General features: G+C 47.7%; 1 protein-coding gene across 1 annotated transcript; it reads right to left on the reverse strand.

Moving 5' to 3' along the window:
• Nucleotides 1–12,139: 12,139 nt before the first annotated feature.
• On the reverse strand, nt 12,140–20,762 carry RPS15A (ribosomal protein S15a). Its single transcript, XM_066576242.1, has 5 exons — nt 20,674–20,762; nt 18,883–19,020; nt 18,719–18,798; nt 13,186–13,271; nt 12,140–12,272 (listed from the first exon to the last, which is right to left on the reverse strand). The coding sequence occupies exons 2-5, from the start codon at nt 19,013–19,015 to the stop codon at nt 12,179–12,181; spliced, it is 393 nt and encodes a 130-aa protein (XP_066432339.1). The 5' UTR covers nt 19,016–19,020; nt 20,674–20,762; the 3' UTR covers nt 12,140–12,178.
• Nucleotides 20,763–24,038: the final 3,276 nt, after the last annotated feature.

A 24,038-nucleotide genomic window follows, 5' to 3' on the forward strand; every position in this document is an offset into this window, starting at 1 on the left:
GTCAGAACGGCCCAGGCAGCAGGCAATTCATTGATATGACCATCCAGCTTGTTGCATTCCAATTACACACCCCTTCTCAAACTCTGGTAACTGAGCGAAATCTCTTTAATTGCTTCATATAGACATGTCTAGTGGTCAAGAAGCTCTACACAAGCGGAAAAAGAGGTCTACTACACACAAGTAGTCTCTGAGAGCCTTTTTATAGGCCAAGAATGAGATCACTTTTAGAGCCTCAGGTGGCAAGACCATTCATCCAATCTATACCACAACTCTAATCATTTCTATATCTGCCTGAGATTTAACTGCATGCTGGAATTGTGCAGCAAAACGAAAAACTCCTTCTAGATACTTGATATTTTGACGAGTGTATATAGGTATATCTGCAATAGGACTATAAAAGTACACAGCGATGGGTAATTACATAGATTTGACCAATAACTGATAGTATCTTCCAAGTTTGTGATTTGTCAAGTTCCGAATATGCATCTAGAAAGGTTAACAACTAGAGATGAGCGAACGCGTTCGTCCGAGCTTGATATTCGTGCGAATATTAGGGTGTTCGGGATGTTCGTTATTCGTAACGAACACCATGCGGTGTTCTGGTTACTTTCACTTCCTTCCCTGAGACGTTAGCGCGCTTTTCTGGCCAATTGAAAGACAGGGAAGGCATTACAACTTCCCCCTGCAACGTTTAAGCCCTATACCACCCCCCTGCTGTGAGTGGCTGGCGAGATCAGGTGTTCGCCTAATATAAAAGTCGGCCCCTCCCGCGGCTCGCCTCAGATGCGGTGTGAGTTAGATGAGGGACAGTGCTGTTTATACCGGAGCTGCTGTAGGGAAAGAATTGGTAGTTAGTGTAGGCTTCAAGACCCCCCAAAGGTCCTTATTAGGGCCACTGATAGCTGTGTGTTGGCTGCTGTTAGCAGTGGGATTTTTTTTTTTCTCAAAATCGCCTCTGCAGACCGTTGCACCTGGCATTAGGGACAGAAGTGCTGCATAGGCAGGGAGAGTGTTAGGAGTGAGTGTAGCCTTCAAGAACCTCAACGGTCCTTTCTAGGGCCATATTTATCCGTGTGCAGTACTGTCCAGGCTGCTGTTAGCTGTGCTGCATTTTTTTTGGGCTTCTCAAAATCGCCTCTGCAGAGCATTCCACCCTCCATTGATACTGCAGGGAAAGAATTGTATAGGCAGGGCCACAACACAGTTATTATTCATAGAATATACGCAGTGCTGCCTGTTGGTGGGAAAAAACTGAAAACAAATCTATTTGTCCAGCCTCTGTCCGTCCTTACGCCTGTGGAGACGTGTGAGCTGCGTGAAAAACATTGCTAAATCATACGCACCCAGCTACGCTTTACTGCTGGCTTCGCCATTTGCTTTCCTTAATTGGGAAAAAAATACCTGCTCTCCAAGAGTTATAATAACTCTGCTACCCTCACGTTCTGTGACACATAAGCAGGGACACAGCACAGTTATTAAACTTAGATAATTCATTCACTAGAGGCAGTGGGGCCTTTCGTTTTCCAAAAAGGGCAAAAATTATATTTGGCCTGCAGTCTTGCGCCAATTTATTTCCTGCCTGTGAAATCAAATCACTGGTAATACAGCATGCTGAGGGGTAGGGGTAGGCCTAGAGGACGTGGACGCGGCCGAGGACGCGGAGGGCCAAGTCAGGGTGTGGGCACAGGCCAAGCTCCTGATCCAGGTGTGTCGCAGCCGACTACTGCGCGATTAGGAGAGAGGCACGTTTCTGGCGTCCCCACATTCATCGCCCAATTAATGGGTCCACGCGGGAGACGGTTATTAGAAAATGAGCAGTGTGAGCAGGTCCTGTCCTGGATGGCAGAAAGTGCTTCGAGCAACCTATCGTCTACCCGCAGTTCTGCGCCGTCCACTGCTGCCAATCCGAATCCTCTGTCTGCTGCTCCTCCTTCCTCCCAGCCTCCTCACTCCACTACAATAACACCTGCTCAGGAGCGGGAGCACTCCCAGGAACTGTTCTCGGGCCCCTGCTTAGATTGGGCAGCAGCGGTTCCTCTCCCACCAGAGGAGTTTATCGTCACTGATGCCCAACCATTCGAAAGTTCCCGGGGTCCGGGGGAAGAGGCTGGGGACTTCCGCCAACTGTCTCAACAACTTTCTGTGGGTCAGGAGGACGATGACGATCAGACACAGTTGTCTTGCAGTGAGGTAGTAGTAAGGGCAGTAAGTCCCAGGGAGCAGCGCACAGAGGATTCGGAGGAAGAGCAGCAGGACGATGAGGTGACTGACCCCACCTGGTGTGCAACGCTTACTCAGGAGGACAGGTCTTCAGAGGGGGAGTCAAGGGCATCAGCAGGGCAGGTTGCAAGAGGCAGTGCGGTGTCCAGGGCCAGGGGTAGAGGCAGGGCCAGACCGAATAATCCACCAAGTGTTTCCCAAAGCGCCCCCTCGCGCCATGCCACCCTGCGGAGGCCGAGGTGCTCTAAGGTCTGGCAGTTTTTCACAGAGACGCCTGACGACCGACGAACAGTGGTGTGCAACCTTTGTCGCGCAAAGCTCAGCCGGGGAGCCAACACCAACAGCCTCACCACCACCACCATGCGCAGACATATGATGGCCAAGCACCCCGCAAGGTGGGACAAAGGCCGTTCACCGCCTCCGGTTTGCACCCCTGCCTCTCCCCCTGTGCCCCAACCTGCCACTGAGATGCAACCCCCCTCTCAGGACACAGGCACTACCGCCTCATGGCCTGCACCCACACCCTCATCTCCGCTGTCCTCGGCCCCATCCAGCAGTGTAGTTCAGCGCACCGTTCAGCCGTCGCTTGCGCAAGTGTTCGAGCGCAAGCGCAAGTACGCCGCCACGCACCCGCACGCTCAAACGTTAACCGTCCGCATCGCAAAATTCATCAGCCTTGAGATGCTGCCGTATAGGGTTGTGGAAACGGAGTCCTTCAAAAGTATCATGGAGGCGGCGGCCCCGCGCTACTCAGTTCCCAGTCGCCACTACTTTTCCCGATGTGCCGTCCCAGCCCTGCACGACCACGTCTCCCGCAACATTGTGCGCGCCCTCACCAACGCGGTTACTGCCACGGTCCACTTAACTACGGACACGTGGACAAGCACAGGCGGGCAGGGCCACTACATCTCCCTGACGGCACATTGGGTGAATTTAGTGGAGGCTGGGACAGAGTCAGAGCCTGGGACCGCTCACGTCCTACCCACCCCCAGAATTGCGGGCCCCAGCTCGGTGCTGGTATCTGCGGAGGTGTATGCTTCCTCCACTAAAGCACCCTCCTCCTCCTCCTCCTCCTCTGTCTCACAATCAAGATGTGTTAGCAGCAGCATGTCGCCAGCAGTCGGTGTCGCGCGGTGTGGCAGCACAGCGGTGGGCAAGCGTCAGCAGGCCGTGCTGAAACTACTCAGCTTAGGCGATAAGAGGCACACGGCCCACGAACTGCTGCAGGGTCTGACACAGCAGACCGACCGCTGGCTTGCGCCGCTGAGCCTCCAACCGGGCATGGTCGTGTGTGACAACGGCCGTAACCTGGTGGCGGCTCTGCAGCCTCACGCACGTGCCATGCCTGGCCCACGTCTTTAATTTGGTGGTTCAGCGCTTTCTGAAAAGCTACCCACGCTTGTCAGACCTGCTCGTAAAGGCGCGCCGGCTCTGCGCACATTTCCGCAAGTCCCACACGGACGCTGCCACCCTGCGCACCCTGCAACATCACTTTAAGCTGCCAGTGCACCGACTGCTGTGCGACGTGCCCACACGGTGGAACTCTACGCTCCACATGTTGGCCAGGCTCTATGAACAGCGTAGAGCTATAGTCGAATACCAACTCCAACATGGGCGGCGCAGTGGGAGTCAGCCTCCTCAATTCCTTTCAGAAGAGTGGGCCTGGTTGGCAGACATCTGCCATGTCCTTGGTAATTTTGAGGAGTCTACCCAGGTGGTGAGCGGCGATGCTACAATCATTAGCGTCACCATTCCTCTGCTATGCATCTTGAGAAATTCCCTGCAAACCATAAAGGCAGCTGCTTTGCGCTCGGAAACGGGGGCGGGGGAAGACAGTATGCCGCTGGATAGTCAGGGCACCCTCCTGTCTATTTCTCAGCGCGTACAGGAGGAGGAGGAGGAGCATGAGGAGGATGAGGAGGAGGGGGAAGAGACAGCTTGGGCCGCTGCTGACGGTACACCGGCTGATTGCCTGTCATCCTTTCAGCGTGTATGGCCTGAGGAGGAGGAGGAGGAGGAGGAGGATCCTGAAAGTGATCTTCCTAGTGAAGACAGCCATGTGTTGCGTACAGGTACCCTGGCACACATGGCTGACTTCATGTTAGGATGCCTTTCTCGTGACCCTCGCGTTGCACGCATTCTGGCCACTACGGATTACTGGGTGTACACACTGCTCGATCCACGGTATAAGGAGAACCTGCCCACTCTGATTCCCGAAGAGGAAAGGGGTTCGAGAGTGTTGCTATACCACAGGACCCTTGCGGACAAGCTGATGGTAAAATTCCCAGCCGACAGCGCTAGTGGCAGAAGGCGCAGTTCCGAGGGCCATGTTGCAGGGGATGTGCGTAGATCGAGCAGCATGTACATCCCAGGCAGTGCAACAGTCTTTAAGGGCCTGGCCAGCTTTATGGCTCCCCACCAAGACTGTGTCACCGCTCCCCAGTCACGGCTGAGTCGGCGGGAGCACTGCAAAAGGATGGTGAGGGAGTACGTAGCGGATCGCACGACCATCCTTGGTGACGCCTCTGCCCCCTACAACTACTGGGTGTCGAAGCTGGACACGTGGCCTAAACTAGCCCTGTATGCCCTTGAGGTGCTTGCTTGTCCTGCGGCTAGCGTGTTGTCGGAGAGGGTGTTTAGTGCGGCTGGGGGAATCATCACAGATAAGCGTAGCCGCTTGTCAACCGACAGTGCCGACAGGCTAACACTCATCAAGATGAACAAAGGCTGGATTTCCCCAGACTTCTGTTCTCCACCAGCGGACAGCAGCGATACGTAAGCAATACGTAGGCTGCACCCGCGGATGGAAGCTACGTTCTCTCTCACCATCCAAAACGGGGACATTTCTGCTTCATCAATCTGTGTCTAATATTCCTCCTCCTCCTCCTCCTGCTCCTCCTCCTGAAACCTCACGTAATCACGCTGAACGGGCAATTTTTCTTAGGGCCACAAGGCTCACTCAAATAATTTTTCAGAACAATTTTTATAAGTTTCAATGCGCCTAAAAGCATTGGAACTTTAACTTGAACCAATTTTTCGTTACACTGGGCTGCCTCCAGGCCTAGTTACCACTTAAGCCACATTAACCAAAGCGATTAATGGGTTTCACCTGCCCTCTTGGCTGGCCATGGCCAATTTTTGGGATGTACATTAGTACTGTTGATACAGCAATTTTTGTGGGCCCTCGCCTACAGTGTAATCAAATTAATTTTTAGCCCACCTGCATTACAGCTGACGTTACCTCAGCTGTGTTGGGCAATGCAATGGGATATTTCTATGTACCGCCGGTGGCTTCCTGGCACCCACCCAGGCAGTGGGTCCACAGGGAGTTAAACCTACATGTGTCCACTTGTAAAGAACCCCAGTCTGACTGGGGCATGCAGTGTGGGCCGAAGCCCACCTGTATTACGCACGACATTACTACCTCAGCTGTGTTGGGCAATGCAATGGGATATTTTTGTGTACCGCCGGTGGGTTCCAGGGAGCCACCCATGCTGTAGGTGCACACTGAGTTTTTAATACATCTGTACACTTCTAAAGAACCCGTCTGACTGGGGCATGCAGTGTGGGCCGAAGCCCACCTGTATTACGCACGACATTACTACCTCAGCTGTGTTGGGCAATGCAATGGGATATTTCTATGTACCGCCGGTGGCTTCCTGGCACCCACCCAGGCAGTGGGTCCACAGGGAGTTAAACCTACATGTGTCCACTTGTAAAGAACCCCAGTCTGACTGGGGCATGCAGTGTGGGCCGAAGCCCACCTGTATTACGCACGACATTACTACCTCAGCTGTGTTGGGCAATGCAATGGGATATTTTTGTGTACCGCCGGTGGGTTCCAGGGAGCCACCCATGCTGTAGGTGCACACTGAGTTTTTAATACATCTGTACACTTCTAAAGAACCCGTCTGACTGGGGCATGCAGTGTGGGCCGAAACCCACCTGCATTAACCCTTTCCAGTCCACTGTGTGACCTGTGAAGACATTAGGGTTTAAGGCTGTACAGCTCCGTTGTTGGTAGACGTCCGTCGGGGTTCTCTTACTGTATATTGCCAGCCTCTCTGCTGTCGGAGCCTATCCTACGTGTCAGCTCATGCAGTACTGGCTTTAGCCAGCATATAGCGCCGTTGTATAACAGCAGAAAAAGCGTAAGCCCCCTAGGAAAACCATATACAAATTGGATTGGAAAGGGTTAAGCACAACATTACTACCTCAGCTGTGTTGGGCAATGCAATGGGATATTTCTATGTACCGCCGGTGGCTTCCTGGCACCCACCCATGCTGTAGGTGCACACGGAGTTTTTACTACATCTGTACACTTATAAAGAACCCCAGTCAGACTGGGGCATGCAGTGTGGGCCGAAGCCCACCTGCATTAAGCACGACATTACTACCTCAGCTGTGTTGGGCAATGCAATGGGATATTTCTGTGTACCGCCGGTGGGTTCCAGGGAGCCACCCATGCTGTGGGTCGACAGGGACTTCACAATAGGGAGTTGTACCTGCCTGTGTCTATGAATTAAAAAGCCCGGTCTGACTGGGGCATGCAGACACCTTGACAGAATGAATAGTGTGTGGCACATAGGTTCCCCATTGCTATGCCCACGTGTGCAGCTCCTGATGGCGGTGGCACAGGATTCTATTTCTCATTGCTTCTGTACAGCATTGTGGGCTATCGCTCCGCCACTTTTAAAGAGGGTCGCTGCCTAGCCGTGCCAACCTCTGCAGTGTGTGCCTGCGGTCCCTCGTCATGGCAGACGCAATTCTAAATAGACATGAGCGTGGTGTGGCATGAGGGCAGCTGAAGGCTGCGCAGGGACACTTTGGTGTGCGCTGTGGGGGGGAGGGGGGGGCGGTTGGGCAGCATGTAACCCAGGAGAAGTGTCAGTGGAGTGTCATGCAGGCAGTGATTGTGCTTTGTTGGAGGTAGTGTGGTGCTTAGCAAAGGTATGCCATGCTAATGAGGGCTTTTCAGAAGTAAAAGTTGTTGGGAGGGGGGGGGCCCACTCTTGCCGGTATTGTGGCTTAATAGTGGGACCTGGGAACTTGAGATGCAGCCCAACATGTAGCCCCTCGCCTGCCCTATCCGTCACTGTGTCATTCCCATCACTTTCCTGAATTGCCCAGATTTTCACACATGAAAACCTTAGCGAGCATCGGCGAAATACAAAAATGTTCTGGTCGCCCATTGACTTCAATGGGGTTCGTTGTTCGAAACGAACCCTCGAGCATCACGGGAAGTTCGTTACGAATAACGAACACCCGAACATTTTGGTGTTCGCTCATCTCTATTAACAACAGCAATGGTACACATCACATACATAATGAACAGATACTAACCTACAAGAGGAAAACGTGAGATTACTTACCGGTAATCGGTTTTCTATGAGCCCATTACAGCACCTGTGAGACACTGCCTCCCATCCAGACAGGAAACTGGAACCCACTAGATTGGTTTAAAGGCAGGAATATCCTCAGTATGTTGTAATAATCATTAGTCCACAGGTGTGTAATCCTAACCTTATCTATGGTTTTGTTTAATTTTTTTTTTCTTCAAATTTGGAATATTGTTTTTTTATCTGCATTTCAAACCATAAATCTCTAAAAGGGGAGGGAATATTGAGATACTATCATTGGCTCATGGAAAACCAATGACCGGTAAGTAATCTCACATTTCCCTTATGCCAGTGGCAGCACCTGTGAGAATAAACTACATAATATAATCCTAAAGAGGATTGTTGAAGGATCTTCCTTCCAAAGGATGATTGGAGATTCAGTCATTCTTTAAAAAAAAAAGTACTCAGAGATCCAAGTAGCAGCTCTGCAGATTTGATCAATAGATACAGAAGCAACCTCTGCCCAAGAAGCAGAAACTGCCCTTAGAGTGCTCCAAATCCTGAAGGAACATTAATCCCTCTGGATGAATATACTGACCTATATGTGAAAGCAATCCATTTAGCCAAAGTTCTACTAGACACTTTCTGGTCTTTCTTATTCCTTTGAAACTTTACAAACAGTTGAGAAGATTTCCTAAACGCTTTAGTAACTTCTGATTAGACCTCTTCTAACATCAAGCAAAGGAAGTTGACATTCTTTATCATCCTTAAGCTCTTGGCAGATGGAGGGTGGGACAATCTTCTGAGAGTGGTGAAAGTCAGAAACCAGCTTGGGAGGGAAAGTAGGATGGGTTTTAATTACCACTCTATCATTAAAGGGGTTTTGTCATTAAAAAAAAAAAAAAGTTATCTAAACTTACCTATTCCTTCCCTGTCAGTCTCCTTATCACATCTTCTCCTGGTTAAGCTTCTCCAGTGCCCCAGGTCAGCTCACTGCAGGCTGGGCCCAGCTTGTTGTGAGGGCTGCTTATCACAAACTCCTTCCGGCTGGGTCAGTGAAGGTCACATCCCTGTGCTGTAGCTTCACTGCCTAGGAAGGAATTGTAATCTATTTCAGAGACAGCTCGCATGAGCAATCTCTGAAGATAGGCAGTCCCCCTGCTGGCCTATGTAAAGTACATTGGAAGACTGCCAACCAAATGTGCGTAACCTCACAGGAAGGAGAAGAATCAGGCAGCTGGAGTTGAAGTGACTGCTGGACTGCAGGAGACAGGAGGTGAAGATAAGGGAGGTGAAGATCTGGTAAGTAGACTGATGGGGGAGGAATAGATAAGAATAGCATTTTTCTTCTTTAGTGACAGAACCCCTTTAAGAATATTTGTATATGGAGGAACTGCAGATATTGCGGAGCTCTCTCCTATACTCCTAGTGGAAGTTATCACTACTAAGAAGGCCATCTTATAAGATAGAAATTTAATTGGAATCTCATTCAAAGCGATGTAGATAAAGATGGGATAATGCCAAGTTTAAATCCAATGGAGGAGCGCTAGATCGAATACTAGAATGTAAACTACTAACATCCTTGATGAATCTTTTGATCCAAGGATGTTCACATAAGTACTAAGAGAAGACACCTATGATTTGATAGTATTAGGTCTTAACCCTTTATCAAAAGTGGTCTGAAGAAATCCTAGGTTATTATAGTAAATGAGAACTTTGATATCCACCTCACCATCATTCTAATTAAAGCAGGCTTTCCAAATTCTTTTAGAGATGATCTCCTTTCTACTAGAGGGGAGGATAGAAATTACTTTAGTGTTTTAAGGCATGCTTTATTTCCAGGTGAAACAAAGGGCCCTGATGGAGGTCTTTAGTCTCTGGAAGAACCCAAGGGTCTGTCACGGGCATCATTCTCAGGCAAGAAAACCAAACCATTATGGGCCAAAACGGGGCTATGAGAATCGCTCTGGTCCACTCCTCGGTCTTCTCTAACTCAGCAGCAAATTCTAAGCTTTTAGACTCTACTGAAGGACCAACCTCAAGAAAATCGTCCAGGTATGCAATGACTATATAAACTAGAACTCCTCCCCCTACAAAAGAAACTCTGCTGTCTAGGAAAACAAAGTATTAGGAAATCCTTTTTAAATGAAGCTTTTTTCCAAATATTATCCAATGCTTGTCCAAATAAAAACTCACCCTGACAAGGAGCAGCACATAACCTAGCTTTTGAAGCCAAATCCCCATTCCAGCATTTAAGCCATAAGGCTCTTCTTGCTGAATTAGCTAAAGCCGCTGCTCTGGAACTAAATGCATCAGCAGACATATCGGCAAAATCAATTGCCTTGGTTGTAGTAGGAAGAGATTCCAGGATCTGTTCCCCAGAGGTTCTATTATTAAGTTGAGACTCTAGCTGATCTAACCATATCTTAAATGATCGTACTAAACTTTTTAAGGTAAAGCTCTGCTCTGTCTAACAGATCCTTTAAACATCCTAGATCTTCAAATGCAAGGGTTGATTTCTTTGCAATGTTTGCTACTGATGCATCAATTTTTGGGGCCTTACACTTACAAAAGCCTTTTCTTATTGCAGCTAGTTCTTTTGGGTTCAAAGAATCCTCCTTGTACATCATTTCCCATTGGCCCTGAAATGTTTGGTTCCCCAAGGGCTGGCATCTGCTGTAACTAGAGATAGAACCACCCAGCGTACCCCTAGAACTTAATGTTCTATTTTTTAACCACCATGACAGATTCTCCACCCCTTTGCGACAGATGTACCTCCTGATCCAGAGGATAAAAGCCCTTGTGCCATTTTCTTTAAAATGTGCCACTGAAGAGCTCCGGTGTGACTCTAGGTCTAAGTGCTCGGATACATGATGCGAGGGACCCCAAGACAGGCATTGCTTTCATCAAGGTCAGGACCGGGTTCTGAACTGCCAAAACCTGAGCCTGTACTTTCAAAAATTTATCTTGCAGAAAATAAGATTGGCTAGTGGATGGCCAGATGAAACTCCACCCTAGACAGTCCCAGATCGCCATGTATAAGTCAAATGCCAATGTTCACTGGAGTGCAATATTCCTGTTTATTAGGACACAAGCAGGAAAAGCCCAGTATACACAAAAAAAAACAAAAAAAAAAACGGGGGTTGGTATGGTGCAATGCATTTGAGCATAAATGAGCTCCCTTCTCAAGCACAAATCTGGAGGGAAGTTGTTAGCTGCTGGAATAAAACCACTATTCCAGCAGCTAACAGAGCTATCTCCCTTCATACATCGCGGGTGTCAGCTGTTTCTTACAGCAGACACCCGCCTCAACAAGCCACACAGCTGATTGGGATCATTAACCCTTTAAATGCCGCTGTCAATTCTGACAGTGGCATTAAAATCCCCCGAAGATCACAGGGAGTTGTGTGGGTGTCATGGCAGCCAGGGGCCTTTTGAAAGGCCCCAGGGCTGTCTTGGCTGCATACCTATCAAGCCATTCCCATAAGGTGGTTTGGTAGGCTGCCTGTCAGATTGCAGTATGATGTAATGCTTTGGCATTAAATCATAATGCAAGAGTGATCAAAGCATCACAAGTTGTGGTTCCCTAGGAGGATTAAAAGAAAATGTAAAAATAAGGTTTTTTTTTGTAAAAAAAAAACACCCTCTTGGCATATTTACAAAATAATCTAAACAAAAATACATATTTAGTATTGCTGCAACTGTAAAAGTCTGATCTAGCAAAGTAAATTGATAACTTTCTTTGCACGGTAAACGTCGGAAAAGAAAAAAACAAAAAAACATCAGAAATGCGTTTTTCTGGTCACCCCGTCTCAAAGAAAAAAAAAATTTAATAAAAAGCTATCAAAAAGGCATATGTATTCAAAAGTGGTACCAATAAAAACTACGAGACATAACGCACAAAATGAGCCCTCCTACAACTATGTCGATAGAAAAATAAAGTGATTGTGCGCAAAAGATGGACAGAAAAAAAAATTTGAAATATCTTTAAAAAACATACACATACTAGTACAGCAAAAAAAAAAAAAAAAACTGTTTGGTATCGTAGCACTCGTACTGGCCCATAGAATAAAGTTATCAGGTCATTGTTGCTGCAGTTTGTGCGCCCTAGAAACAAGGTGCACTGAAAGATGGCAAAATTTCGTTTTTTCTCATTTCTCTCCACTTATAATTTTTTTACGTTTTTCAGTACATTATATGGTACATTAAATGGTACCACTGAAAAATACAACTCATGCTGCAAAAAACAAGCCTCATACAGCGACGTCGATGGATAAATAAAGGAGTTACGATTTTTTAAAAGGTGGGAGGAAAAAACGAAAATGAGAAAAAAAAAGAGCTTGGTCACTAAAGAGTTAAAGCACCTTCTGAATTCTACTTTTCTACCTATGGCTCCATCACTGGGAAGAAGGGAGGGGGAAGGTGTGTCTGTGTTGCCACCAGACCCCTCCTCAAGTAAGCGCCATCTTTAACCCCTGGACAGACCTGAGCACAGGAGTTTATTTTACATTTACTGTAGACTATGCAGTTAGAGCGCTTCTGGGAATGAGCATTACATGTTAGGACACCAGGAGACAAGATTTCTGATAACAGTTTATTTTTCTGCCAGTTTTGTACATTTAGAAAAAGAATCCCAGGATTTTGCCTCCTGTGTGTTTTCGCCTTGCTTCTTCATGGTCCATGATGCCAGCTGAAGTGGTAAGCACAATATAGCTGCAACAGAAGATACACCAGGTTATAAGATGGCCAGAAGGACAACTAAACCCACACATTACAAACAAGATCAGATACAAATACGAGAATTGTAACAACAGCAAGATCAACCAAGCGGGCGTCACACTGCCATAATACAGCCGGGGTGAGAACCAGGACCAACACAACAGTCCTACTGAACCCAATGTGGACTACCTTAAAAACCTCTATGGTGGTTCAGTAGAACAGATGGGGCCGGTCTTATGTCCATAACACAAATGCTAAAGTGTGGCCACGCGAAATGAGCCTTAAAAAAGGTTTCTCCAAACTTCTAGGTTAACAAATCAGTTTTTAGAATACGAGCAGCCTTAAAAATCTACTGACCATAGAGGAGAGCTGCAGCCATCTGTACATAACCCACAGGGTAGAAGACATTTATGGTAGGTTTCCCTTATATATCAAATATATATTATAGAACAATCCCCAAATTAAACTTCTATGGCATTTGTACCCACCAGGACCCCCACCATTTAGAACTGTGGACCCTATTCATTTAAAATGGAGAGCCACAATGAATGTGTGACCCAAGCATGAATGGGCGATACAACAACAAACAGGCCAATATACAACTTGTTCTATTCAGAGCATGTGCTTGCACTTTTTAGCCCCTGGCAGAGCCAGTACAGTGGCACACAAGGTGCCCGGGGCTCCAGAGCAGCACTGCACATGTATGGTGTAATATTATGGTATTATAGTCCAACTTTTATTGCTAGTGTACTTCTCTAGTTGTACTTGGCCGTCTTTACCAGTGATGTTAAACATAAGGTACTCTGGTTACAGGCTTTAGTGTTGTGTAGACTTTTACCTATAGGTTTGGTGCAACCCCCAACATGTAATTGAGAAGCATGGATCTCTTATGAGAAAGCAAACCTACCCAAACTGACGTGACGGCAGGAGGTTGTTCTGCCACTTCTCCAGATCCTTCAGCTGCACATCAAACCTGGGGCTGATCACGCCACACTGCAAAAAATGAAATACCGTATTAGATCAGGATGGGCAATGCTAAATTCAAACTTCTATCTTTGTCATAATTAACTATTTCATGACCAAAGGTCACTGATGCTGTATGGATAAAAAAAAACACAAAACCTGTACTGTACATGACCGCCTGCGAGTCGCCACGGTCATCTGTGATACAATTCAAGCAGCTACACATGGTCAGTGGCCCGGATCTGCCTGCCGCATGCCAAATCCAATCTGTTCACATGGGCCTGGCCGTATGATGTATTTTAACAAGCTGCCTATTGAAGTTGTGACACAGGTACATCATTAACAGAAAGTTAATAGTGGCAGCCCTGGGGCCTTCCGACTTCCCCAGGCTGCCCTGACACCTGGACGGCAGGGCCGTTCAGGACATCTAAACGCTGCTGTCAGAAGAGATAGTAGCATTTAGTAGTAACAGAAGCAATCAACGTTCTCTTTGATCAGGGCTGCAGCCGATACCCGTCAAGTATCAAACTGGTTTGGCTCCCAAGCCCTCTCCATACACAGCATACACAGTGGACAGCTATACACATGTGCATTTTAACAAGTCTGGTTAGCACACCAAATCCAACTGTGCCCCCACACCAAAACTTACTACGTTTTCACATCTTTCGTTTCTGAAAATGTACAACCCGAAGCATAAAACACCCTGGCAGACGTACAATAAAGCCTTTTGTTTTACATGAAAACCGCTAAAATCTGATCACTGCTTAATACAAACTGAAGACCCAGGAGAGACAAGTTAGTAGGCGGTAGGAAGACCTCAGTTAGAAGGATACATTATCCCCTGTATTGATAAGGGCCGGGATCTCCCCAAAAAGCACCACTGAAATGACAATTAAAAATAAGAGGCCGTACTCCACAAGAAGCTGGATCAGCAAAACGTGAGCCAAACGATGGAGGCAGAGCTCCAAAAATACTGGATCTTATTGTTCTATACATAATCTTGTAAAACCGAACTGCCCAATTTCATCAAGGTGCCATGATGGGAAGTCACCCCGAATCCACAGGATAGGGAATAACTTTCAGGGGTCCCAACTCTGGAACCTAATGGCGATTCAAAGAGGGGTTTTGCCACATCCTAAGGTGATGGCAGTCGCACTGTTATTTGCTTTATTTCAATGGGGCCAAAGAGTGTCAAGCACCAGAATACTATATCTCACACTGAAATGTAGCGGCGTACAAGTGTGACTGCCACGGCCCTCACCGCAGGACACATTGGAGCTCCCGTCTCAGAGGGAGCCACACTGATGTGAAGGTCATACACCTGGGCCATGGATAAGGAACAACGCTCCACCACCGTAAGATTCCTTTACTACTGAATAGGTCGAGGTCAACCAGCAATTTTGTTTGTGGATCAGAAGAGGCTTTTAATTGTAGCGGTTCACCAAATGGATCCAAATACAATTAAGTTACTGACGTTGGAGAGATTGGATCTCATTGTTTTCTGCACCAAGCAGTGTGATGTGGATATATTCCACATAATATAATACTGAAGCGTTGGGTATAGGTTGACATTAATGAGGATTTGGGGAGCATACCATGTCATAGTCAGTCTATAAAGCTGAAAGTTCAGCCTATTACTTTGCGACGTTGATCCAGAGGAAGAAAAAAAAAAAAGAAAAAAAACAGACCATTCCCAATATCAGAAGAAAACACTTCCTTCCAAACACCAAGCAGTCGGAATAACTCCCTGCATCAACAACCCATCTTTGTAATAGAACATACAATGATTAATTCACACAAGTGTTTTGCATGCGGTTCAGGCTTTTCATCTCTGTTCAGTTTTTGGAGCCAAGAGACAGAATTTAAACGCATCCACTTTCCCCCCCACTGATGTCAATGGGCTTTTCTGTAAGCTGAACATATAGCGCATTCTGCAGCACTATTTCAAACTACTAGTATGAATGAGTCCAAAAATGGTTCTCCTCAAGGCATCTAGGCCTTTTAGCGAGTTTGCCATTACCACATTGCCCGGCAGGCTGTCACACAGATGAGAAAATCACGAGAGGTTTGTGTATTGCGAGACGCACAGATATGAACCCCATTCTTTGGAATGGGATTATACACATAAGCAATGCAGGAAAAAAAAAATTGTGGTGTGTCCTATCTTTGGGCGATCCTTAGTTTTCAATGGTGGTTGGGAAAACAAATCATACGGTCTGTGAGGTGCAAGTGCGTGTGATGCGAGGTCTCCCACAATAGCTTCTTCCCTGAAGTAATGTGAGGCGGTTTTGATGTAAAACCATCTCGCATTCACGGGGATATTGCACGTTCACGAGTGCAATATTGGCCCGTTATGTTCGCCTGTGTGAAATTAGCCTCAGACAGAGTTCCATAGTCTCACTGCTCTTACAGTAAAGAACCTCCTCCACATACCACTGTATAAAGCTTTGTTCTTGTAAACATCCCTATAACATTAAAGTCCTAAAGTAGAGAACAGTAAGTGTCATTATGGGGGGGCAATGTAGAGTAGTCACTGGGCCTGTAAGGACTGACGAAGGGGTTATCCGTGGGGGAAAATATATTTTTTGCAAAGCTACTAACTCTAGTGGAACCAAAAAAAAAAACAAAACATATAACAGACACTGGGTGCATGTGACTGCGGCAGATATTTAATGGCTAAAGCAAGCTGGTAGTTGGCTACAGCAGTCACATGTCCCTGGTGTCGGTGAGGTCATCACGGTTGCAGCAAGGATCAGCCAGCACCCCTGGATCACAAGTGTCAGGGATTTGGGTTATGGGAGTATGGCTTCTATTATGTTATACCACCACAGTGAGTAACTTTGCAAAAAGGTTTTTTGCCTGGATAGCCCTTTAAAAAAAAAAAAAAAAAACCCACTTACAATTTTTATCTATTGAAGCTCGGCTTCTCAACCCTTCTACTGCGCTCACAGCCCAGGTCAAAAGGTTTGAAAACTTCGCCATTTTGAATATGGTTACATCGTAGTCAAACACGACATGGGTACCGTGGTCGGAACCAAATACACCAGGAACCTGGCCACAGCTTGTCTCGAAGATACAAAACTCAAGAGATGCCAAGACAACATCCCCAACACCTTTAATTATGGCTACAAATCAGAGCACTATTAGGGCAAGCACCATGAAGCCTTGCTCGGTCATCAGGACATCACCTACTCTGACGGCAAGGAAGATGCGGAGCAGGAACGTCTACACAACATGCAGGATAAGACATGTGGTCTCACCCTTAAAAATACATTTTACTACTAAAAAAGTGCCAAAGAGTTGTTTCAGGTAAAGGAACCCCTCACCTAACCGGGCTAATAGGGAGCTCTGGTAAAAGCCAACAGCATAAGGGTGCTATATGGGGCATCTCCAACAGAAGACGACAACCGGGCATGGTGGACAACTTAGAGATGCTTCATCTGTCCAACAGATCTACCAGAAGCGTGACAGTAAACCTGTATATATGGCCAGCCTGGAGATCCTCTAGACAGGCACACCAATTTAACCTGGACTATTTCAGTGCCTATTATACCTCCTGTACTATTCCAACACACCTCCCTAATCACAGACTAAACCAAGCAACCACTTGGGTCACTTCTACCACACAGCGCAAATACTTTTTAGCTAAAACGTTTGCCAGAACCCAAATATATCAGTGAAAGACATTTGGGACAAGTAATCCGAGCACAACACACTGAGGGGTCCAGCAGCCGTCCAACCACTTGGGTCACCACAGATTCTGAAACTGAAGGGGCGGAAGAGGTGACTTAAAGGGGACAGCTCCACTGACCAGCGCTCTAGACCACTTGTGCCAGGAACAGTAGCCAGGACCATACAATGCAACCCTTCTCACAGCTGGGTGACCGGGGCGATGCTGCACCAACCTCAGCATTATTAGTACACTGGGGTCTCCCAGATATTAGACCCCACCAATAGGTTAGAACTCCTTTACATACTACTTGCTTTTAAACCCATGCATGGCAGATGAATATAATAAATGGCTGAGATGAGCCCACCAAAGTCACTGTCAGGGCAAGATCATACCAGTGTAAATTAATAGCGTATTACGCTGTGTATGGAGTCAATGAAAGTACATTGATTTTCATTGATCCTTTTACACTTACGTAATACATCGCACATAATACGAGCGGGGGGGGGGGGGGGGGGACGGACACATTCTATTGCACTGAGTATTAAAGGGGTTGTCCCGCGGCAGCAAGTGGGGTTATACACTTCTGTATGGCCATATTAATGCACTTTGTAATGTACATCGTGCATTAAATATGAGCCATACAGAAGTTATTCACTTACCTGCTCCGTTGCTGGCGTCCCCGTCTCCATGGTGCCGTCTAACGCTGTCTTCTCCTTCCATTAGACGCGCTTGTGCTGTCCGGTCTTCTGCTCTGTTGAATGGGGCCGCTCCGGTGTGTTCGCGCCGCACATGTCTTCTGCGCATGCGCAGACCAGCTCTCCGGCACGAGCACGCCGGAGCATCCCCATTCAACAAAGCAGAAGACCGGACAGCGCAAGCGCATCTAATGGAAGGAGAAGGCGGCTTTAGTCGGCGCCATGGAGATGAGGACGGCAGCACCGGAGGGGGTAAGTGTATAACTTCTGTATGGCTCATATTTAATGCACGATGTATATTACAAAGTGCATTAATATGGCCATACAGAAGTACTTAACCCCACTTGCTGCCGAGGGACAACCCCTATAACAGTGATAAGCGTCCTACTGTTTTCTATGGGCACGCAATAAATGCTACGTATACACAATTACATTGCATATAAGCAGCATTTATACGCAAAGACGCTGAACGACAAAGCGGGAAAGACAGAAAAAAAAGGCAGACTTTGCATGACAGCGCGCGCGAGATCCGCTTTCCTGCGCAGTGAAAAAGCGGGACATATGCAGAAATATGACGGCTCACGCAGCGTTTTACAGAAGGCCAGGCCTCACTAGCTCATTGCATTGGTTAATAAGACACTATTAAGCAACTCTAGCTCTAAAATCCATAAACTCCAATAAATAAAATCTTGCCATTTATACTTATTCTGCAGCACTTTCAGGTAATTTATTACCCCCCACCAAGCTGGGTACTCATTTGGATGGAAGGCCGGCTACCTGAACCATGCAGGGATTGAACCCATAGACTTCAGGCTGTGAGTGAGAGCTTAGGATTGCATTTCTGCTGCCTTAACGGTCTGTAACACACAAGACTCAATAAGAAAACAAACGCAGTCTATATGATCCGGGAGAGCCCCCGTAGTCCCCAAACATGTTAAGGGGGCAACAGACATTTTCCTAGTACTAATCAGCAGTAATTATTAACATGCAGCAACTCACTTAAAGCATGAGAGACTACCAACAAGCTTCCCACCCCGCACCCCATTACTGCACCATCCCACGCCCCATAGAGCGGTGGCCTTACCAGCACTGCCCGTGTACGTGCTCACCTTGTTCAGTCTACCTGTGAGATTGACTACAATTTTTCCGGCCCTGTGATCATCAATAATTTCAAATTCTCCAATGTAACCTGCAATAGAAGAAACAGAAAGACATCAGTCATGGCCGTCCGTCACAGCGCAGAACACAGCGAGAGCGGCAGCGGACTTCTTACCATGCTTCATCATCACTGTGAGGAACCGCACGATCACCTTGGAGCACGGTCTGATGAGAACCTGGCGCTTACCACGTTTCTCTGCATTGTTAATGCTTTTAAGGGCATCGGCAAGTACGTTCATACGCACCATGGTGCCTGCGAGAGAACAGAAACATGTCAGTCAGTGCCCACCAGACCCAGGAAGACCAATTCACATACATCAGCTGGCACCATGTAACAGCCTCACCCCTTCATGTTGGCATTTACCAGGCTGCTTGGGTAGAGTAACACTTAAAGGGGGCATTCCACAACTTTGTCAACTTTTTCTACTGATGACTGATAGAGACCTGCTGCTCAAACCCGACAAGTCTCAGGTGTTGCCATCGCTATGGTCAGCGGAGGAAGCAGAAAGCACCAACTACAGTGCAATACCAACACTAGGTTGGTATTGCGGGCTCAGGTCCCCTGACCTCAATAGGAGCCAAGCCTGCAATACCAACCCGGGCGCTGTTCTATGGACAAAGTTTCCTGCTTCTCCCACTGATCATAGCAACAGCGGGCATCAGCTGATCAGCGGGGATCTGTCAGTCCTCAATGGAAAAAAAAAAAGTTAAAGTCCCAGAATACCCCCCTTTAAAATTGCAGACTAGCAATGTTATGAGCATGCCAACTAATGCCTTACAGACCCGGGCACTGGAAGGGTGCAGTCAGCCCTGATAGAAGGCAGTGAAAGCCTGATGCTGCAGTCACACTGCAATGACGGCACAGCAGCGGGAGAGCGCCTCCAACTGTTCACATTGTCATATTAAGCTTCAGTTATCAAAGGAATGAAGGGGATGTGCCCCGCTACACCATCCGCAGGAGGGGTCAGCAATAGTGGACTATTGCGGGCGGGGGGGGGGGGGTCTGCCACTGGCACTGCTGGCTGATCAGCTGCGCACCGCTGTCAGCGTTCAAGGGGCATCTTGCACGCTTCTAGCTGCTGGTCGGACAGCTGAGCCGCAGGCAACACTGACCTGTCCTAGATGTTTGAATAGAGGTGGACCGTCCCTTTAAGAAACAGCAGCATCCTTTTTAAAGGGGTCATCCCAACAAAACCATTTACCGGATAAGTGATGACAGTCGGTTTGCTGGGGACAGTCCGATCACTGCGCCCCCCGACGTGTGACCACCTTGTATTGAGACAGAGGAGCTTCGCTATGCCCACAGGCAGTGACTGGAGTAGTGGGCGGTACATCCATCAGTGGGGATACAAAAAGATAAATAAAAGCGCCAGACTGCGCCATTCTGCCCGTGACGGAGCAGCGCAGCCGGTGTGAGCAGCGCCGCACATCCTACAGTCACAGCAGTAAGACAACCTCGCTTTACGTCACATTCAATAGAAACTTAGCTGTGATCTGCAGCTTTTAGCCAAGTGAGACTACAACTCCCAGCATGCCATGTCAGCTCCCTAATGGCAGGGCATGCTGGAAGTTGTAGTTTCCCACGATTACACTGTAGATGACCGCAGCGGATGAGGAGACCCAGCGGGCGGCGACCCCTCCACACTGCGAGGAGCTGGTGCGCTGCTGGCGCCGGCAGCTTCCCCTACTCTCTCCATACTCCATGGCTCAGCACTGCCTGACCGGGAGGGAACAAGCCGAGGCTTCACGACCAGCGCCATTACAAGGCCGTAGCACCCCCATACCGGGTTCCTCTGCTAGCACCGCTCCAGTACTACACAACGGTCATGCCGGTGCGGCGGCCCGGGCTCGGATGGCCGAGATATCAGGCGGATTCGGCTCAGGCCAGAGATAGGAACTTACTCACCGGGTCTGCAGTATGGCGGAAAGAGGGAGGAGGAAGAGCTCGCGGGGAGTTATGGGAAGTGACAAGGCCTCGCGAGACTGTGCTTCCACATTGTGCTTTCGGAGTTAGGCGTTACTAATCAACTACCGAGCATCCAACGCTATAAGAAGGGTGGGGAGGCTTTTGTCGATTGATTACAATGGCCTAACTCAGGAGTCTGAATGAGGAATGTAGAGTTGATATGCAGTGGTGACACTGAGTGCGGGACGGGAGATGTCCGAGAAGGAAGGCTGGCCTTATATACTGCAGTACTGAATTGCAGTATATGGTCATAAGGGATCAAATTATAAGTTCAAGCCCCCTGTCGGAACTAACATTAAAAAAAAGTTTTCTCCATTATAAAAAATAAAATGTCTCACACAACCGTAATTGCGATTGACCTGCAGTAATACGCGGATCACTCAAATGCATTGCATTACATAATTCAGCTCACATTAGCGGGTCGAACGATAAAGCCCATTGTGCTGTATGGTCGCGGATATCACTTTGTGTACGGGCTGCAGTTACCCGTGTCACAGCTAAGCCATGGTGTGCGAAATACAAAGAACAGTACTGCGCATGACCGCCACGTTTATAGAAGTCCAATCTATCAAAGCAACGCATTATTTATCTCGGACAATCAAACTACAGGACGTCCAGCAATAAACGAGCCCTCACACAGCGAGATCGTGGTAAAACGTTACGGTCGTCAGAAGACGGTGGCAGAATTTTTTTGTAAAAAGATTTTTTAAATGAACTTCAACAAAAAAAACTATGAATTTAGTATTGCAATCGTACGGGCCGACAGAATAAACTGGCGTCATTTTTACCGCAGTGTGTACGCCGTAAAAAACAAGACCTTTACAAAGATGGCAGAATTGCATTATTTTTCCATTTCAAATGTTAAAAAGTTTTTCAGTACATTATACAGCACATTAAATAGCATAATTGAAAAATACAATTCGTCCCACGAAAAAAAAACAAGCCCTCATACAGAAAAACAGAAAAATAACAGTTATGATTTTTTTAAAGTGGAGAGGAAAAAAACAAAAATGAAAAAAAAGGGCCACGTCCTTAAGGGGTTAAGGCCTCATGTCCACGGGCAAAAGAAGAATTAAAATCTGCAGCGGATTTTAACTCTTCTCCTGCCGCGGATCCGCATCCCATAGGGATGCATTGACCACCCGCGGGTAGATAAATACCCGCGGATGGTCAATAAAAGTGATTTTTTTAAAAATGGAGCATGAAAAAATCTGGACCATGCTCCATTTTCGTGCGGGTCTCCCGCAGGCTTCTATTGAAGCCTATGGAAGCCGTCCGGATCCGCGGGAGACAAAATTCGGAATTTACTCACCCGCTCCGGTTCTTCCCTTCGCCACGACTCCATCTTCTCTCCGTCGTGGCCGGATCTTTTTTCTTCGGGCCGGCGCATGTGCGGGGCACGTCACCGACGTGCCCTGCGCATCCGCCGGGCCGAAGAAAGAAGATCCGGCCGCGACGCAGAGAACATGACGCCGCGGCGAAGGGAAGATCTGGAGCGTGCGAGAGGTACGTTTATTCTTCTTTTTAGCGCTCATGTCCGCGGGGCAGGAGGGACCCGCTACGGATTCTCCATGGAGAATCCGGAGCGGGCCTGATTTTCCCCGTGGACATGAGGCCTAACTGTGGAAAAAAAATCCAACTGCGATTGTGAAGGCCATCCTCACAAGAAAATTGCACAAGACTTGTGTTGCAAGATGCATAAATCTCGCACGAATATGAACACTGCGATGGGGGTGAAAAAATCATGGCACGTCCTATCAGCGCGCCCTGGCAGCGCCCATTGTTTTTACTGGGGCCGGCGGCAGCATCACATGACATGCTAGGTGCACGCGAGTGCGATGTGCGGTCTCCACATTGAAACCAATAAGAGACACTCCGCGAACCTCCGCCGCGGCTGGATCGCTACTTCCCCAAAGTGATCTGAGGGGGTTTCAATGTAAAATGCCTTGCATCCGCGGGGAAATCGCATGTTGGCGAATGTGATGACGGGCCGGGATTCATGAGCCAATATCGCACTCACCCGTGCGAAGTTAGCCCAAGAGAATTAGAGGCTGACCCTCAGATTTCTGCAGTTTGATATGCCTCAGGTCCGCACTCATTTCAATGAGGCTATGCCGTGTGTGCCCCCAGCGCAGGAGTCACGGAAGTTTAGTACTGAAATCCAAATGAAAACTCATGTGAACATCCTCATAGAGTTCTAACCTCCCCGCCTCACACTCCCCTTAGGGCTGACACCCACTGGCCATTTTTTCTATCTTGCGCTGCGAGAGAAAGTGAGAACACTCGACTCGCAGCGCAAAAAAAGACCCTCGGGATGAGACCGGGATATCGCCAGTCTTTTCAATGGGGCCAGCGGCAGCAGCGCTAGCCCCATTGATAAGATAGGGAGAATACCGCGGACTTCTGCCACAGCTGTGACAGCTGTGGCAGAAGTGCAGCATGCAGCATTGAAGTCAATGGAAGCCGCCCAATATGCTGCAAATGCGGATGGGCCGCGGAATCCGCAGGAAGAGCAGGAGATGAAAAAAAAATCTGTACCGTGCATGTGCGCCGGGCGGCACTTCCGCACACATCCGTAGTACAGACCATCAAGACACGGACAGATACGCAGGGTCACCAGCCACAGACATGGGCGAATTCCATGCGGGATCGTTAACATGACACCTAAGGGCTCGGCTACTATATAACTGCACCCTAGGCCTGTGTGTCATACGGGCGCTGTGTATTGCTGCAACTTGAAAGCCAAACCAAAAAGTAGCAAGGCATGAGAACTGTGGCATTTAGGTTCTATTCAGATCTGCATTAGAGGTTCTCTTCAGAGCCTCCGGCACAGCAGTTGGAATACAGGAAGCCGGACAAACCTCATTATCGTCCATGCATCCCTTTGGATCTGGCATGCGCTGTGTTATGGATTTCAATGTTCCGTCAATATGCTGTGAGGCTCCAAATCAGAGGTGGTTATGGCGGCCGCCGTGAGAAAGCAATGAAACACAGAGATCAGGCCTGTGTCTAGAAGCAATCTGTGTTTATTCTGTACATTGTCATTTCTTATACAAAAAATAGAAAGAGTATCAGTAGGCGTATCAGTGCAAAGGCTAGTGTTATAAAGTTCAATCTGTTATACTGAGGTCAAAGTACTAAGGTGGTGAATAATTGCGTTTTCTCAATAAACATGGCTTCTTTTGTTGGAATGTAGACTGACTGTCTAGTACCTTGATTCTTTATCACAATCTACATTTTAATCACATGCCCTAGACAGCAGTTAATGATCGAAGCATTCCATTATCCTTTGATCATTGTAACGA

Source organism: Eleutherodactylus coqui, chromosome 8, assembly GCF_035609145.1.
Source record: "Eleutherodactylus coqui strain aEleCoq1 chromosome 8, aEleCoq1.hap1, whole genome shotgun sequence".
Lineage (NCBI taxonomy): Eukaryota > Metazoa > Chordata > Amphibia > Anura > Eleutherodactylidae > Eleutherodactylus > Eleutherodactylus coqui.

What these genes read in the sequence shown, in the direction of transcription:
- RPS15A (XM_066576242.1), bottom strand. Translation starts at nt 19,015, where the DNA reads ATGGTGCGTATGAACGTACTTGCCGATGCCCTTAAAAGCATTAACAAT. An exon ending in TCACAGGTAGACTGAACAAG is followed by an intron (nt 13,272 to 18,718) that starts GTGAGCACGTAC and finishes CATTTTTTGCAG; the next exon opens with TGTGGCGTGATCAGCCCCAG. An exon ending in CTGCCGTCACGTCAGTTTGG is followed by an intron (nt 12,273 to 13,185) that starts GTAGGTTTGCTT and finishes CTTCTGTTGCAG; the next exon opens with CTATATTGTGCTTACCACTT.